This window comes from Quercus lobata, chromosome 1, assembly GCF_001633185.2.
Source record: "Quercus lobata isolate SW786 chromosome 1, ValleyOak3.0 Primary Assembly, whole genome shotgun sequence".
In the NCBI taxonomy this organism is placed as follows: domain Eukaryota; kingdom Viridiplantae; phylum Streptophyta; class Magnoliopsida; order Fagales; family Fagaceae; genus Quercus; species Quercus lobata.
This window is the reverse complement of record NC_044904.1, coordinates 27,311,064-27,330,036: the sequence shown is the minus strand read 5'-3', so window position 1 is coordinate 27,330,036 and position 18,973 is coordinate 27,311,064. Positions and strand designations below refer to the sequence as shown.

General features: G+C 38.0%; 1 protein-coding gene across 3 annotated transcripts; it reads left to right on the top strand.

Annotated features, from left to right (window-relative positions):
• The first annotated feature begins 5,744 nt into the window (after nucleotides 1-5,744).
• On the top strand, nucleotides 5,745-9,816 carry LOC115985395 (serine/arginine-rich splicing factor SR45a). Of its 3 annotated transcripts, none has more exons than XR_004090571.1 (7): nucleotides 5,745-5,844; nucleotides 7,613-7,635; nucleotides 7,737-7,820; nucleotides 7,952-8,069; nucleotides 8,190-8,339; nucleotides 8,514-8,851; nucleotides 8,956-9,209. XR_004090571.1 is itself a non-coding variant. In XM_031108340.1 (7 exons), exons 1-7 carry the CDS (start codon nucleotides 5,842-5,844, stop codon nucleotides 9,648-9,650), a joined length of 1,137 nt encoding a protein of 378 aa, XP_030964200.1. In that variant the 5' UTR covers nucleotides 5,746-5,841; the 3' UTR covers nucleotides 9,651-9,816. The 3 variants fall into 3 exon arrangements, 2 of the variants coding, with proteins under 2 accessions (XP_030964201.1, XP_030964200.1); XM_031108340.1 differs by having other exon boundaries at nucleotides 5,746-5,844; nucleotides 8,788-8,851; nucleotides 8,956-9,816; XM_031108341.1 differs by lacking the exon at nucleotides 8,956-9,209 and having other exon boundaries at nucleotides 8,499-8,560.
• Nucleotides 9,817-18,973: the final 9,157 nt, after the last annotated feature.

Below are 18,973 nucleotides of genomic sequence, written 5' to 3'. Positions count from 1 at the left end.
GCTTAATGTTCTTGTTATTCTTTTTACTTTCAGGTTTCATGGCCCTGGAAACCATCTGCCCCCCCCTTTTTTTGGCTGTTTCCTCCTCCTCTTATACTAGCTTTTCCCCTCTCTCATGCGTCCATGTGTAGGTTCCGCTTTTTAGGGCTGATACTTGTCTTTTCAGCCCATACCTAAAGTGGTTGGGGGTGGTTGTAAAAGCTGAAGAATATGGCCCTGTTAGACGCAGAGTACTTAATTGCAGTATTAGCAGCCTTTCACTTGAACCACTCCTACACTATACTCGCCATTTCTTCTGGGAGCACTCTGAGGGCCACCTTTGATGGCGTGCCATTCTTTCCTTCTAAGTTTTGGAATGCCGAGGACAGGATCGTCCTCGGCTACAGCTCTAGGCCATTTGGACTTTCGTTGCACGTCCTTGGCAACGTCTCTCCTCGGCTTGGGCCTTGGGCCTTAATGTAAAGTGGGCTGGGATCACAAATTCTCTGGCCCCACACTTAGCTTTATATAGTTATTTTCATATATTTTTTGACAAATTATGATGTAAATTACATTATCATAAGTCAGACATACAAAAGTTTTTTTTAATTATTTTTTTATATAAATAAGATCTAATCTCTAATTCTTACCATTTATCTTTAAAAAAAAAAAAAAAAACTTACAATTTAAAATTTTTAAGGAAACAACTTTTGGACGCTTACAATGTTTAACTATTGCATCCATTTTATGACTGTGGACATGCATACAGTATTAATTTATGTTTTCCATGGTAATACTAATGTTCATTACTTTGGAATTAAAAAATTCTCTCAATTGAAGCATATACCTCAGTGTGATCTCATTCTTAAGAAATCCTGCAACTTAATTCAATCATGCTAACCAATATATATAAACAAATAGAATGATTTTGTACAGTCCAACACGAATTAAATCATATTATACCTTAGTTAGCTTAATTAAACTTATCTAATTCTTGAGAGGGAAAAAAAAAAAAACCTAAACTTATTTCTTATATCTTATTCTGAGTTCAATTTGGCTATGATATGTTGCACTTCAATCTATCATACTCCTTAATTATACATAAATATGATAGAAATAATACTTAGATAAATACAATAGGAAATCAACTAGGAATTTCTTTTGTACTTAAAAAAAAAAAAATTCTTAAATGCATGCATACTATACAAATTCCACTATTATAATAATTCTTAAATAGTATTGTAAGGCCTCAATTTGGGTCCCTAGCCCAAATGGTGGATGAACTTAGGCCTAAAAAGCTCACTACAATAAATTTGTAGAGAGTGGCTTGGAAAATTGGGCTTTAATGAGTTGAACAACAAGTAAAATGGATTCAGATGACAAAAAAAGGAAGATAGACTGATTTGAACTAAACAAAATCGTCCTTGGCAAAGTCTGAGGAGATCAGCTCATATATATCTCTCAAGTTTGATTATAAATTTAGTTTTTGATTGCTACAGTGTTTTTCTTTTAATTTCTCTATTTCCTTCTCTTATTGCCTCCTTCTTCTTTTATACTATCTTCCCCTTTCATCTCTACCCTCCACGTGTAGGTTAGATGGTTGGTGTTGATACTTGTCCTATCAGCACCTTTTTGAAATCTTTGTGTAGTAGCTATAAGGCTGAAAACCACTGTTCAGGTATCACTTCCACATTAATGCGGCTAGAGGGTTAGCTACAGAGCATTCAATGTGATGGTAGCAGCTTTCTCCTTAGATATTTTAGAATTCCCCCATGTCCTATGTTTCTGTAATGCTTATTTGTATCTACAGAATTTCCTAGAACGTTCCCCTGGACGGCAGACCTCCCCTTCGGACCTCGACTTTGGTTAGCCGATGAGGCATTTATCCTTGGGCCACCCTCATGGGCTTTTATGACCAAAACTAACTTTTTCATTTACCAACACAGACTCCCTCGATAATATTTACTCCTTCTTGGATGACTTCACGCCCTCGGATTGGGCCTCAGGCCTAATATATACATAGATAATGAGCTCCTGTGCACAATACCCCTACAAGTATGTACTTAAATATTCACTATTAACTCTCTTAGCTACGTAGTCAATTTCCCCCCCCCCCCCTAAAATGGGTATAATTTTCCTCTTAAATTATTCCTAAGAGGCATATATATAATATAATATATATATATTTTTTTTTTAGTAACTAAAAAGTCTTTTTTTTTTTTTTTTTAAAAAAAAAGGGGAGGGGGGTGGAAGTAACCTAAAAGGCAAGAGTTAAAACAATTAATTTCTATGTACAATTTCCCTTCGGGTATAATTGGGGGAAAAAGTCGTTCCCTACCTATATATTTTTTCTATCTAATTGAAAAAAAAAAACATAAAATTCTCATTTATAATTTTTCATAAACTTATATGGTAGCCCAAAAGTCCTTCATTCAGACTTATTATTATGTTACCACATTGGATTTGATGATATATATATATATATATATATATTTATTTATATATATAAATCATCACATTAACTATGCAATTGACCATTTATAAATACATTTTTCAATTACCAAAACATACAAAGTCTCTTCCACTTCCCTAACCTTCTCCTCCCTCAACACTTATGTATTGTGTATACCTTTTCCCCTTCCCATACATAATTTTTATATTTATATATGTTCTCTTTTAATCTCCCTTAAAACCAATAAGCATAGTATTTGTGATGGAAATTTTTTTAATTTCACTACATGTTTGTTTTTGATATCTACTATCAAAGGTACCTCTCTCTCTCTCATTTCGATTTCTCTATAATCTTGATCTTCTATTTGTTAAAATTTAGAAATTGTGTTTGACTTTATCTTGCTAGGTTCTTTTTCATGATCATTGGTTTATATGTTGTGAGTTAGCCTAAAGCTGAGGACTTGGGAGAAATCAAACAAGATATAGTTGCTACATGAAAATTATAGAAATCAAGACTATTAATATATACGAAAACAAATATGGATATTTATAAACAATTATACCATGAATATGTTTGCTTTCCCCTACCCCTTTTATGTTATTTATTGATTGACTAAGGTCAACTACACATTTAACTTCCTTAGTTTTTCACATTTTTTAAATTGTATGGAAATGAAAAATAGAAATCAGTATATGTTTTGGGGAGAAATTTTTTTGTAATAGTTGATTCTCATATATGAGCTTAGTGATTATGAAAATATAATTTATTATAACTTTTTTTAATAGTTCTTATGTGATAAAATGGAAACAAAGTTTCAATAAATTGTTTATTAACTTCTCAAAAAATGCAAAATAATGTTAGCTTTCATATGAAATCTTCAAGATTCATTTTTATGCTCTAATAAAAATTATACATTTTCTATTTTTAATTGTGTTTTGTTTTGATGCATATCTCACTATATTATAACATATTACAAATATTGTCATAAATAATAATTGAAAGTAAAATGCAACATGTTTTCTTGCCAAAAAAAATATATATTTAAACAAAAAATCAAGATATAAACTTCTTTACTTGCATTAAATATTATATATATATATATATATATTACAATGTAATCACATTATTGTGTGATGAGTTTGGGACTATTACTTATAATTCTCAACTACTATTCTCATTCTTTGCTTGGCAAAAAAGAATATGACGTCAAATTTTCCCGCACATTGCGTGGGTCTGCGACAAGTTTTTTTAATAGTTGGCCCTTACAAGAATAAAGCTCCCCCCCCCCCCCCCCCCTTCAACACATCAACCAAATTTGGATCCCCAAAATCCTAATTTTTCACCATTTGTCTTTTTTCACTCCTTCTCTCAACACCTTAGCCATTTCTCATATACTTTTATTTACTTCTTCTAACTTTTAGTTTTAGTTCCATTTAGAAGATTCATTCAATTTTTTTTTTCCTAAAAAGATAAAACTTACATACGGTATATTAAATTCCCTAATTAAACTCAACTATATTTTTGTTCTCCCCTCTCCCCGCGTGTGTGTGTTAAAAATACTTAGTATTCTCAAAAGAAAAAACAATGGGTTAATCCCACATTAGAAAATGAGTGTGAGTTAAAGAGGTTTAAAGCCTGTGCTGTGTATCCAAGAGTTAAGCCCTTTTGAATATATACCACTATCAGTTTCTTTAAAAAACCTTATTCTCTCTCCCCATGTGTGTGTTAAAAATATTTAGTATTCTTAAATATATATATATATACATATATTAAACACAATTGTTCTTAAAAATGAAAATAATGTTTGTGTTTTATTGGTCATGGTAAATAAGTGGTTGAGTTTCATTAGGAAACATAATGTACTACACTTAAAAATGTACTGTATTTAAGTTTTTCTCTTCTCCCAAAACTCTACAATATGCCTTTCTATTTTTGAGAGATAGTTTCAACTTATGATATTTGCTCTTGATTATTCCTCTTTATCATCAAACCAAAAAACCAATTGGTTTTTGTTGTTGTTGTTGTGTGTGTGTGTGTGTGTGCGAGGATCAAATCTCAGATTTTTTCACTTGGTCGTTTAGCTTGTTCGTATTTTAAGTATTTATAAGAATTACACTAATAAAAAAAATAATGCATGAAGACATATATGTATGTTGTAGTTTGATTTTTCTTGAATTATAAATTAATATGATAGTTTTACCTCCGCTTCCCTAAACATAGATTCTTGATTTCGGCCTTAATTGCTTGGATTCCACCTCCGCAAGACTTGTTCAAGGTAAACTATGGTGGGGCCAACCATTGCACACCCTTGATGCTATGGTCACTTTATAAGTATAAGTGCTTGTGGGATATGGGGGGTAATGGTCAGAGTTCAAGTCTCTAGAGGAAGTTTCACACACATATACACTTAGATTAGGTTAGAGTAGAAAATCTATCTTGTAAAAAAAAAAAAAAAAAAAAAAAAAAACTATGATGGAGCCATATTTGCTGAAGGCAACAAATCTGGTATCAGTGTTGTTATTTGTGACAACAACAACAATGGGCTAGTAATCGCTTCTCTAATTCAGTAGCTACCGTTAGCATATCAAGCAGTGGAGATTGAGGCACTTGCAGCAACTTGGGCCCTTGAATTTGCCCTGGAGGTTGGTGTCAACCATGCTATTATTAAAGGGGATTTAGAGGTAGTGGTAAAGGCCCTGGCTACAGAAGAATTCAGTTTGGCTTCTCATGGTTTGTTACTTAAAGACTCAGTTTATTTTCCTAGTCAGTATTCTAAATTACTCTACTATCATACGAAGAGGGAGGGTAACAAAGTTGCTCACAAATTGGCGAGATTAGCTGCCAATACTGTTAACTGTGCAATGTGAATGAAAGATGTTCCACAATGCATCTACCCTCTAATTTAGGCTGATATACTCGTTGTGTATTAATAAAGCTTCGATGTCCTTTCTCTCCCAAAAAAAAAAAAAAAAATCTAGTATGATCTGGCTTCTAAAATTACATTTTTCACTTTATTATCCCAACACGTGGTGAACGGCTATCGGAATTAGATGCCCACACGTAAAAAAATTAAAATGTGGTTGATAAGTGATAACGTCCCTCTATAAGACGTGTCGCGCGTTGGCTGGTCTCAACATCACGAACCGGATCCGCATAGACCCAAACCGGCTTTGGCTACTATTCTCAAATCTCAGATAACCACGGAACTGGACGCGCCACGTTAAATTTAACTGGAATTAAATCTACTTTGGCGTCCGCTTCTCCAGAACCTTCCACTGGGTCCCTCCCTATATATAAACCAACTTTCCTCGCTTTCGCCCCTTACTCTAATCCAAACACAAATTCCAATTCCCTGTGAGATCAAATTACAATCTCTGCGATTTCTCTCAGTCTCTGTTCCATCTGATCCTATGGTAAGCCCCTCCACATTTCTATGCAGATTTGATTTTCAGAACCTTTGTGTTGCTTTCACTTCTGATATATATATATATATATATATATATATATATATATTTTGAAATTCTCGATATATAGGTTTTTCTTCTTTCAGTTTGTATTTTTTGATTTAGGAGTTTTATTTTGTGTCAGATTAATTAAGAGAACAATTTGTTGATTTTTTGTGTGTGTATAATTTATAGAAGTGTGTGTCCGATAATATTGATTAATAGAGCGATTGTTGAATTTTTGATATTAGATAACGATAAATCATTTCCTTGATTGTTGATTTAGCTCATGTTCTTGATATAAGATTGTTTATATTTGTTTATTTAGAAATTTGTGTTAAGAGATTTAGGCTCGAATATTAGAAGAGCCATTTTCAAACATAATAATGTGTTAATGAGAAAGCTTGTGAGTATGAGGCTCGGTTTAATTATATTTAATTTTATATGTGTATATGTATACGCGTATACAAATATAATAATTATATAGATTTGATATTGGATTGTGTAAGTTTGTAATCAAATCTTTAAAATATCGGATTATTATTTGTAATTTCTTGATTATATAAATGGTTCACTTTTATATGATTTTTAACACTATAAGGTTGGTGAATCTAATTTTTATGTTTTCATAAAATAAATCATTCTATCTAATTAGCTAAAATAATATAATTCTAACTATAATTAGTTTTATTTTTTAGTATAGATTTGTGAGGGGTAAAAATATTTAGTCAAAAAGAATAAGTTAACTTTAACCAAGTAGCTCAACTTTGTTCAAAATAAAATTAATTGAAAAGTTTGGAACTTTTAATACTTGGCTCGTTTACAGCCCTAAATTGATGTCATGAAAAATAGAATTCTTTGAGAAAAAAGTTAAATGATTACTCTTTCTGTAAAATATTTTTTCTTTTTTAGAAAGAGAATGGAATTGATACTCTTCCATTTCAGATTACTCTCTTTTTGAAAAAAAAAAAAAAAAGGGAGAGAAGAGTCTCTCTTTTGCTCAAGAAGATAATGCACTGTAGAAGTTTAAGATTTTTAAGTAATTGTTCTCTTTAAGTCATTGACAATTTGTCATGAAATTTTGAATTCATACGGCTTTGTTTATTTTAAGCTTTTCTATCCCGGATTGACCGCTGCCTTTTGAGTGGCAGATGGATCAATCGGATATCTGGACAGTGGACACCAAAATGGTTTGTTAAAAACCACCGGCTACCATCATCCACCACCATAGAACTGCTCTACCGATAAACCAACACAAATCCACTACAGGACCAAATAACTGTACATCACCACAACACCATCCCAAACACAACCCACATGTCCATTCTTGACAGAGTAGGAGGATAAAAGGAGGCGATAGGATCTTTAATAGTGTAGGGCTTTGGGGATGAAAAATGAGAGTCAGCCTAAGGGGGGAGGGAATTCTGGGTAAAATGAAAAATGTGAGATAGAGAGAGGATAATTATGGATAATTCATTGGGAATGTGTCAACATCAGGTGGAATAACAGGGGAAAAGATATCACTGTAAATATGAGGGGAAAATACTTTTTTTTTTTGGAAACAAACCTTTATAGGAATTATCTGGACTTATTTTTGCTGAATTTGATATTTAGGAGGGTTATATTCATTTGTTTTGGATGCATGTGTTTTTAATTTCTATTCTTTTCTTTGGTAGTATATTTTGTTCATATTGTCCTCTTAGAACTAATCTTTGTGTTCTATTTGATGGTTTCACAGATGTCGTACTCCAGAAGGTCAAGGTATGTTTTGTTCTAACATGTGATTGTGGTTTTATTGATATGGTTGTGTTACTGTCTCGGTTTCTAATTGCTGTGTATTTTACTTGTAACAAAATTTCTAGGTATTCTCGCTCTCCTTCACCATACAGGCGATACAGGTCTGTCTCAAGGTCACTGTCAAGGTCAAGGTCAAGGAGCCGGTCAAGGTAGTGCCATAAGCACCCATTATCTTTGCTTGTGGATCCCATTGTGTTGCTCTTTTATTTTATTTTTTTGGTTATTGTTTCATATGATCTTGATCTAGCTGATGGGACTCCTATTTTATTTTTTGGGCTAGGTATGGCAGGAGTCCTTCAAGGGATGTGGAAAATCCTGGCAACAATCTGTATGTGACAGGATTGTCACCTCGGGTCACAAAGAGAGAACTTGAAAAGCACTTTGCAATTGAGGGAACGGTATGATCGAAGCTAAATCTATTAAGAAATTGTTATGTTTTTGTACCCGGTCCTATTTTGTTGGGTATAGAATGTTGTGAATAATATGTGGGATCTCACTTCTATGAGTGGCTATTTTAGGTTGTGGATGTTCATCTTGTAGTTGATCCCTGGACCAGAGAATCCCGTGGCTTTGGGTTTGTTACAATGGCCACCTTAGAGGAGGCTGATCGCTGCATTAAGCATTTGAACAATTCTGTTATTGAAGGCCGTGTGATTACGGTGGAGAAGGTAATAGTTCTTTACATTTACTTTTGACTGTTGACCACTTGTTGCTTCACTAATTCTTGGTCAAAGTACTCCATTCAACATTGTATGAGATTATTCAATATTAGATGGTTTCTACTGGTTCTTTGAGTTTGAAAGTTGTTTGCTTCTTTCCACTTGAAGTTTTTGTGGCAGCAGGTTAGCTGTGTGTAGCAGCTCTTCACCAAACTCAAACTACAACTAAACAAACAAATCAAACACTTCAACAAGTATCAGACATGGGGTTGTATGCCCTGCATTTCTCTCTTTTCTAGCAATTAAATCTTGCTGTGTTTCAATTTCTTTACTATTTTCTTATATCATCTCTTTCTGTCCACCGCATTTTTTTTTAGATACTATCTTGCTGTGTGCCTATATCTTGATTTGTCTTGTAATTCGCTGATGTAATGCTTTGATTTTTCATTTGTTGCAGGCTAGGAGGCGGAGAGGACGCACTCCTACTCCGGGGAGGTATCTTGGACTCAGAACAATCCGAGGTAAGAATCTTCTTACTCTGAATAAGTTTCTTTATGGATCTTTTTTGTCTTGTTTTGTGGTCTTTCTTGGTCTTATTTTTCTCCTGTGACTTGTCTTGGCATAGTGCGCCGTCGAACACCTAGCTACTCTCCTCGGCGATCTCCCAGTTACTCTCCTTACCGAAGGGGTCGAAGTCGCTCTCCACGTTACTCGTCTGAACGTAGTAGGAGCAGATCATTCTCTCCTTATTATGTCAGGCAGAGGTCGTACTCTCCTTACTACAGCCGGCGGTCATACTCTCCTGACTACAGCAGGCGGTCATACTCAAGGCGCAGAACCAGATCTCCTTACTACAGCCGACGCAGGTCCTACTCTCGGTCTGCCTCTCCTTACAGTCTGTCACCTGTTAGTCAGCGTGATCAGTCTTACTCTCCTTACGATTCAAGGTACCGCTACCGTGATCAGTCTTACTCTCCTTACGATTCAAGGTACCACTACCGTTCTGTCTCTCGAAGCATGTCACCTAGGCCAAGAAGGTCAAGGCGGAGCTACTCACACGGTGTCTCACCCAGGCCTAGGAGGAGCTCTAGGAGGAGCTACTCACGCAGTGTTTCCCCAAAAGGAAGGACTTCCAGGAGTTATTTGAGAAGCGTTTCACCGAAACCAAGGAGCACAAAGAGTCGATCGCATGGTGGTTCGTCCAGGCATGGATATTCTAGAAGCTACTCTAGGAGTCCAAGTGGGAGTGTGAGTCCGAGTTCTAGTTCGATTTCAAGGTCAAGGTCTGCGTCTGCTAGTTCTAGGTCTCCTTCCAGGTGAAGAGTGAAATGTCTTGCATATCTAGCATGCTAGGAGTGACCCAGTGAAATGTTGGCGTGGACAAACTAAGTTACTGTATATTGGGTAGTTTATGGTTTGTCTGTTGACTTACGAGTTAATAGTACTCTTTTTCTAAAAATAATCAGCAGCTTTTAGTTTTGCGAATGATCTTTGTCCAAATGGATGTGAAGTCCAGTGATACAAAACTTAATGCGACACCTTTGTCCAAGGGAAATTCTATAGCTCAGGTGATATAGATTAAATCTCACGATTCCCTTCTCCACTGATACAATTAATAATGTGCAGAGTCCCTCATATGGTGCTTGGGTGTATTATAGGCAGTGGCGGCGCCACGTTTAGGCCAGGGTGTTCCCAGGAACACCCTGACCTGAAAAAAAAAAAAAAAAAAAAATTATATATAATATTTAAAAAAAATTTATTTGTTTACCCTTAAAAAAAATTAGGAATACCCTCAACCAAAATTAGGAACACCCTCAACCAATGTTATTGATTCAGTCCGTTCCAGCCGAGATGTGGATTTTGGCCGGAACTGGTTTTGTATCTGATTATCTCTCCTCTCTCATTTGATCTCTCTCTTCCTCTGCCTTCTTAATCCTTTTATCTTCTCTTAAATCCAACAACAAATCATAAAATTCTTCAAACTTGATCTAAATCAAGATCCCAAATTCATCAAACCCTCTCCTAAAAAAAAAAATCATCAAACCCATATAAATAATCAAACCGAAATTGCAAAAGAACAAGAAGAAAATGCAGAAAAAAGCTTACCCACCAAGAGTTTTCTCTCTTTAGCTTCTTGTTTCAGCATTAGCAAAAGAAGAAGAAAGACGAAGACGCTGAAGAAGAAAAAATGGAGAAGAAGAAAGAAGGAGAAGGAAAAGAAAACAAGAAGAAAGTGAAAAAGAAAAAGAAAGAGATAGAGTTCAGATATGGCTTGTGTGTTAAAGTTGGTGGGGCCAGGGTAGTTGTGAATACTAAAAAAATATGAGAAAAATATTATTTAAATAAAAAAAAAGTGTAGAAGGGAGCAATTAATATAGGTGTTTTGTAAAAATAAATGTGTAAAATAAAAAAGATAAGTTTCTTTTACAAAACAAAAGGAAAATTTGCATTTACACTTATGTGAATGCTCTTAGAAGATATGAATCTTAAAAAAAAAAAAAAATCATAAGATCAATAAATCAGCAAACGTATTACTAAGTCCAGATAGTTTCAAGTTTTACCAAAAAAAAAAAAAAAGTTAATCAAGTTTAATGTATTGGTTTCTAGCTGTACCTAGAGTAGAATGCTAAAGGCTGTTTTTTTATTATTTAAAAAAAAAATAGTGAGTGGTTGATAAGATGTTGGTAACTTAACCATTCTTATCCAAGAGTAATATTTCTACCGTTTCTAGAATTTATATATATATATATATATATATATATATGAAGTAAAAGATTTTTTTTGTACATACAAGAGGTGCTTTGACTTTCATATTTATTGTACATTTGTACTGTTTACAACTATCCAAAATGTGAATTTTATTTATAAAAAAATTATAAATAAATATTTTAATCCAATTTTATTTAAATATTAAATTTAATTCATTATTTTATATAATAGTGTGGGGCCCAATAATCTATGGGCCAGGCCCATTTGCTTGTGAAGAGTTCGAAGGCCCAAGCCGAGGAGAGCTATGGCCCAAGCCCGATAACATAGAGCACAAGACTGTTTTGGAATACAGCCGAGGACAGTTCAGTCCTCGGCAGATCCAAAATCCCACCGGAATAAAGGGGTAAAACTGGTATAGGACTAAACTTGAAAAGAGACCTAAAATATCTTGGGAAAGTTACCCTTATGACCCTTCCCAGATAAAACTCTGCACCTAGCAGAGCCGTATTCTTCAGCCTTATCAATCATCCCCAACAATTCTGGGATTAGACTGATGGGACAAATATCAGTCTTGTAAAGGTTGACCCTACACGTGGACGAAGGACAGTTAACGTAGACGAGTATAAAAGAAGAAAGTAAGTAAATCTAAGGGGAGGCCCCATTCTACCTCCAAAAACAAACTCCATGGGGGAAAATATCAGGAGAACACCTGCACATCACAGAAAAACCCACTGTCGGGTAACCGGGGTAAGACCTTAATGACCCTCAGATCAAGTCCGAGGAGTCCAACCCCATAGGATGCGACCCTGCAGAGCTTAAATATTCAAACCCAACTCCTCTTGCTATATGAATTCCTCTAAAATCAAGACTGGAGTATCGCCCCGTGACCAACGGCTAGTTTTTCAAGTCCACTCTCTACAAATCATATTGTGAGGGATCTTTCATGCGCGAGCCCAATATCCTTATTGGGCCGCCAAAGAATCGTGTCCTTACAATTGGCGCCGTCTATGGGAAGCTTGCGCGTTGGCGCGGGTGGCGTTGGAGTCAACTCTCTAGCAAGCAGAAATTCCTGGGGTTTCCTCCGTCTCCGGCGACATACAGTTACTGCTCCAGCATAAACTTCTCCTAGGGGCTACGCCTTGCAGTGAATAGGGCGTGGGCATCTCTAGGGGCTTCCGGCCTCAAGTCAACTTTCCCCGCCCTGGTATAGGGGCTTATGGTCAAAAAAATAAACCAAGTAAAAAAGAATCTCACAAGTTTTGGACAGAACCAAGACCTTGCATGGTCCTCGGACTCAAGCCTATGGGGAAACCAAGTACAAAAAAGAAAGCTCATAAGTTTTGGACAGAACCAAGACCTTGCATGGTCCTCGGACTCAAGCCTATGGGGAAACCAAGTACAAAAAAGAAAGCTCATAAGTTTTGGACAGAACCAAGGCCTTGCATGGTCCTCGGACTCAAGCCTATGGGGAAACCAAGTACAAAATCATAAGTTTTGGACAGAACCAAGGCCTTGCATGGTCCTCGGACTCAAGCCTATGGGGAAACCAAGTACAAAAAAGAATCTCACAAGTTTTGGACAGAACCAAGGCCTTGCATGGTCCTCGGACTCAAGCCTATGGGGAAACCAAGTACAAAAAAAAAGCTCATAAGTTTTGGACAGAACCAAGGTCTTGCATGGTCCTCGGACTCAAGCCTATGGGGAAACCAAGTACAAAAAAGAAAGCTCATAAGTTTTGGACAGAACCAAGGCCTTGCATGGTCCTCGGACTCAAGCCTATGGGGAAACCAAGTACATAAAAAAATCATAAGTTTTGGACAGAACCAAGGCCTTGCATGGTCCTCGGACTCAAGCCTATGGGGAAACCAAGTACAAAAAAAAAATCTCACAAGTTTTGGACAGAACCAAGGCCTTGCATGGTCCTCGGACTCAAGCCTATGGGGAAACCAAGTAAAAAAGAATCTCACAAGTTTTGGACAGAACCAAGGCCTTGCATGGTCCTCGGACTTAAGCCTATGGGGAAACCAAGTACAAAAAAGAAAGCTCATAAGTTTTGGACAGAACCAAGGCCTTGCATGGTCTTCGGACTCAAGCCTATGGGGAAACCAAGTACATATAAAAAATCATAAGTTCTGGACAGAACCAAGGCGTTGCATGGTCCTCGGACTCAAGCCTATGGGGAAACCAAGTACATAAAAAAAAAAAATCAATCAAATCGCAAGTTTTGGACAGAACCAAGGCCTTGCATGGTCCTCGGACTCAAGCCTTTGGAGAAAACAACTACTTTTCCTAAATAGCGAGGATTCTCAAGTCTGCCTTTGGATCTGCAGCGCCAAAGGGACTGACGCGATACGGTGCAATATATTACCCTAAAGCACAATCAAAGTCCCTCGCTACTCGGCTACCCTCTCGGACATTGGTCTAGCATGCATCGCGCAGCACTCAGCGACTATCCCGGTTAGTTCCAAGAGTTTAATTTATTGAGGATTACCATTGTTATACTTGATAATATTTGTGAGTTTAAACCAGTAGGAATCGGTGTTAAGGCATTTTTCTGCCCGAAATATCATTAAGGGCAAGCTTACATTTAATATTCATGCTCAAAGTAGTTGTTACGGAGAAGAAAAGTATGTATAAAGAAATAGACACATATTTTATTAAGACAAAGGAACAGTACAGTGTACAATGAGAAGCTGAAACAAGCTTACATTGAAGCTAACTACGTAAGTAAAGAAAAATACAAGAGAGTGAAGATAAAGCCGAGGAGGTAGCACAAAGGAGAAGTTGGCTACTGCCACGAGACCTTATTCCTCCTCAATGCTTTTGCACGCCCATAACTCAGGCAGCAAAAGAACCCGACTTAAGCCTCACACCGCTGAGGGAAAGATGCAAGGAGCCGGAAGCTGAGGAGCCTTCACCAAAAATTTTCCTGCGACAAGGTAGAGGCGCTGGGGGCGGAGAATCTTTCTTCTGACACACCAAAATTCTGGCATGAACAGAACCTGCTTCGGATTTTGACTAAAAGAGGGAGAAACACCCTTTCCCCTCTGTCAAACTAGAATATTCTCTTGAATTTATGTCTCCTTTGCCTGTACCTCACTATCTGGAGTCTCAGGAGGACACGGCGCCTTTGTGGCGGAGAGAGTTCCTTTGCCCCAACCCTCGCCTCAAACATGATGTATTAGGAGAGGAGACTGAAGGATTTGTGCGAAAGTAAAGCAACTTTCTCTCCTATTTATTTAAAAGATAAGGTGGTGGCATTTAATTCACGCAGCGTCCCAAGGAACGCTACAGACAAAACGTCTCCGGCTCGATTTCCAATGCCGTCTGCAACCCTGAGATTAAAGGAGTCTCGTGAAGGCGCACCTCGAACACTGGGACGCCAAAAAGTACCGCGTGACCTAAGACTACGGAAATGCCCCCTAATTTGTGGGCCCAGTAAATTCACGGCCCAGGTCCGTTCAGCATAGGGGCCCAAGGACAGAACTAAGGCCTTGCATGGTCCTCGGACTCAAGCCTATGGGGAAACCAAGTACAAAAAATAAAAATTATAAGTTTTGGACAGAACCAAGGCCTTGCATGGTCCTTGGACTCAAGCCTTTGGGGAAACCAAGTACAAAAAATAAATCTTACAAGTTTTGGACAGAACCAAGGCCTTGCATGGTCCTCGGACTCAAGCCTATGGGGAAACCAAGTACAAAAAATAAAAATTATAAGTTTTGGACAGAACCAAGGCCTTGCATGGTCCTCGGACTCAAGCCTATGGGGAAACCAAGTACAAAAAATAAACCTTACAAGTTTTGGACAGAACCAAGGCCTTGCATGGTCCTCGGACTCAAGCCTATGGGGAAACCAAGTACAAAAAATAAACCTTACAAGGGACAGAACCAAAGCCTTGCATGGTCCTCGGACTCAAGCCTATGAGGAAACCAAGTACAAAAAATAAACCTTACAAGTTTTGGACAGAACCAAGGCCTTGCATGGTCTTGGACTCAAGCCTATGAGGAAACCAAGTACAAAAAAAACCTTACAAGTTTTGGACAGAACCAAGGCCTTGCATGGTCCTCGACTCAAGCCTATGGGGGAAACCAAGTAAAAAAAAAAAAAAAAAAAAAAGAGAAAAATTACAAGTGTTGGACAGTACCAAGGCCTTGCATGGTCCTCGGACTCAAGCCTATGGGGAAACCAACTGCTCGGATAGGGAAAGTCCTCGGCCCAAATACTGTAAAATGTTAAGGCCAATAAGAGTGTTAGGATAATGGCGGGACGCTCCGCTATTCGACAGCCTAAGGGGGCTGTTCATTTTTGCGGATGATATGCCTTCGAATAATTACTTCCTACACCACGAAGAACATCCAGTTCTAATCTCGGCTTTGTTTCGAGCAAGTATCGCTATTTACAGGTACACATTGCTATGTCAAACAATTCTATTAAAGTTATGGTGACATCTTTTTATTAGCCAGTATTTTGGCTTTAGTTATTATTGATTCAAATGCTATATTATTGTGCCGAGCAGCGTTTGCAAATTTATAAAAAAAAAAAAAAGCATAGAGACAGAACATGCGAAATAAAATAACAACAATTTTTATTAATACGAAAAATTATTACAACGTACAAAGAGGGGCTCAAACAAGCCTATACAAAATGTGAACTGCCTAAGCAACGATAACATCCGCAGTACGGATAAGTAAACAGTCAGGCGTCTTTTAAATTCGTCTTCAAAGTCTCTCCAATATCTGCCTCAATACTGCTCATATTACGATAAGAACCTTCTTTGGAAAAAGATGAAAGAGAAGGAAATAGTAAGGAAGAAATCAATGAAGAAGAAGGAGGAGAAGAAGAGAGAAGAGATGAAAAGAAAGAAAAGGAGCAAAAGAGGGAGAAGAGAAAGCACCAGAATGGATCTGGTGCTGGGAAGACTAAGAAAGGGAGGCGGAGAGGGCCACCAGTGAACGAAGAGAGGAAGAAGCAGAGACACTTAGTCCCTACCTTGGTCCTGACTCCTAACACGCTGGGGCCATATTAGGTGAGCTCATAAGAGAGCGGTTGGTTATGATGATGGGAGTTCTCGACTCAGTCAATCCGAAAGTTGGACGTGATGAGTCCCTGCTTCGGATTTTGGCTGAAGGGAAGGTGGGACGAATCTTAAGTCTCCGCCACCCTTGCCCTGACCGAGCCATTTCGAGCTTTATTAGAACACGGTGCTTTGAGGAGGGGTATGGTTCCTTCATCACTCGTTATGGTAAACGTATTCTGATTGGGTGTATAACAATTGGGTTAAGTGAACGCTAAGGAAGGATGAGAGTTTCAGATCTCAGAAAGATGGAGGGGTGTCTGCACAAAAGTGATGGCTTCCTACTTGCCTTCTTATAGGAAGGGCAAAACGGAAGGTATTAAATTCATTCAGGTTTCCAAAAGAATCTGAAGAATAAAGATGTGTCCGTTCCACTTCCCCACCTCATCAGATGAGCCGTCGAACGTAAATAAGTCTCGTAAAGGGAATGTCATTAAAGGCGCGTCTTGGACAGCCAAACGGCAGGAGCGAGTCATGAGCAAATTAAAGGGAGCGCCTTGTAAGCCGATATATCTTCTGGGCAGGTGGAGAAACCGTCAGCATTAATGGAGGGCTATATTAAAGGAGCAGTAATAAAGGCTCGGCATTGCCAAAACCCCCCTTTCCAACCGGGAGGTTGGACAGCCGGGTTTTGAGGGGCTATTGTGGGGCCCAATAATCTATGGGCCAGGCCCATTTGCTCGTGGAGAGTCCGAAGGTCCAAGCCGAGGAGAGCTATGGCCCAAGCCGAGGAGAGCTATGGCCTAAGCCCGATAACATAGAGCACAAGACTGTTTTGGAATACAGCCGAGGACAGTTTAGTCCTCGGTAGATCCAAAATCCCACCGGAATAAAGGGGTAAAACTGGTATAGGACTAAACTTGAAAAGAGACCTAAAATATCTTGGGAAAGTTACCCTTATGACCCTTCCCAGATAAGACTCTGCACCTAGCAGAGCCGTATTCTTCAGCCTTATCAATCATCCCCAACAATTCTGGGATTAGACTGATGGGACAAATATCAGTCTTGTAAAGGTTGACCCTACACGTGGACGAAGGACAGTTAACGCAGACGAGTATAAAAGAAGAAAGTAAGTAAATCTAAGGGGAGGCCCCATTCCACCTCCAAAAAACAAAGACTCCATGGGGGAAAACATCAGGAGAACACCTGCACATCACAGAAAAACCCACTGTCGGGTAACCGGGGTAAGACCTTAATGACCCTCAGATCAAGTCCGAGGAGTCCAACCCCATAGGATGCGACCCTGCAGAGCTTAAATATTCAAACCCAACTCCTCTTGCTATATGAATTCCTCTAAAATCAAGACCGGAGCATCGCCCCGTGACCAACGGCTAGTTTTTCAAGTCCACTCTCTACAAATCATATTGTGAGGGATCTTTCATGCGCGAGCCCAACATCCTTATTGGGCCGCCAAAGAATCGTGTCCTTACAATTGTCTTTACAAATAATTTTATAATTAATGAAACAACAATATAACAAATTATAATTTATAAAAGACAAACAAATTAATGAAACAACTAAATAACAATAATTAATATTTGATAGTTTTTTGTATATTTTTTATTGTTTTACTAGAATTGTAGGGGTAAAATTCCCAAAGTCAACAATGGGCCTAGGGCCCCGCACGGAGCCCAACCATGACCCAAAGGGAAAAGGGGGACCAAAAGACTTCTGGCCCAATCCTGTTGAGCCCAGTTTGTTTTAAAAGACGTCCGAGAAGGAATGTCTCCTCGTACACACAAATATGGACCCAATGTGCACCCCCTCCACAGTAAAGAACCATCCCAGACAAACGTGGATAGTAGGATGAGCTTCACACAGCAGGAAAGAGGAAAATGTAAGACATCCAGGGAGAAGCCACAACTGCCGCATTAAAATATTAAATGCAAGGAAACTACTTTTTCAGCCGCATTAATGTGCAGAAGACAGGCGAACAGTGTTACATTGGCCAGTGCAACTCACAGAAAGATAAGGTGGATGTCTGATGAGACAGGCACTCAAGTGAAGGTCCAGATGGTTAATAAGTGTAAGGTCCTTATCAATTTAAGGAGGCTATATAAGAGAAGGAGATCCCCATGAAGAGGGGATCGGGGAATTTAGAGAAAAAGAGAAAGAGGTTAAAGAATTATGTAGTCTTTAACCAGAGCAAGAGGTGCACTTATACGTCTCCTCGGACCGGTATCCTGCAAACTTAAATGGGATATTCTCACGTTCAGACTGATGCATGGCATACAACTAACTAACATTCACTCTGTCCAGCCCTAGTTCTGTAACACCATCTCTACAAATTCATTGTCTAGGGACTTTTAGGCCAGAACCACTTACTTGTTGGGCCTGGGCCCCAAAAACCGCCCCTACAAGAATTATGGACAAATATTTGATAAGAAAACCACATAGAAGGCAATTGTAAACTTTATGTATTTGCATGTTTTTTTTTATCGTTGTTTTTGTTAATATAGAAAATTTTCTTTTTATTAGATTGTGTAATTTATGCTTATTAAGGAACACCCTAAATAAAATTCCTAGAGTCGCCACTGATTATAGGTGCATTTTTAGTTTCAATGACTACACAGGCATGCGATTTCCAGGTAGGGTTCGGGCTTTTGGCTCGGCTCATGCTTAACTCTTGAGCTTTGCTTGATTAGGCTGGTGAGGGGGCTGTCTAAGCATCCTAGTCTGAGCGGTTCACCATTATTTTTACTGTTAAGCAAAATTATTATAAGAAAAAAACCTTTCTGTCATGAAATAATGTGCAATTCCTGTGGTAATTATCTGTTTATGGAACTCAGCCTATTATAAGTTTGGCTTTACCTAACCAATAGTAACGCATTGCTTGAATCTATATCAATTAGGCTTTGGC

Excerpts from the sequence above, each read along its gene's own strand:
- LOC115985395 (XM_031108340.1), top strand. Across the intron at positions 7,636-7,736 it reads TCGTACTCCAGAAGGTCAAG|GTATTCTCGCTCTCCTTCAC; the intron begins GTATGTTTTGTT and ends CAAAATTTCTAG. Across the intron at positions 7,821-7,951 it reads AGGTCAAGGAGCCGGTCAAG|GTATGGCAGGAGTCCTTCAA; the intron begins GTAGTGCCATAA and ends TTTTTGGGCTAG.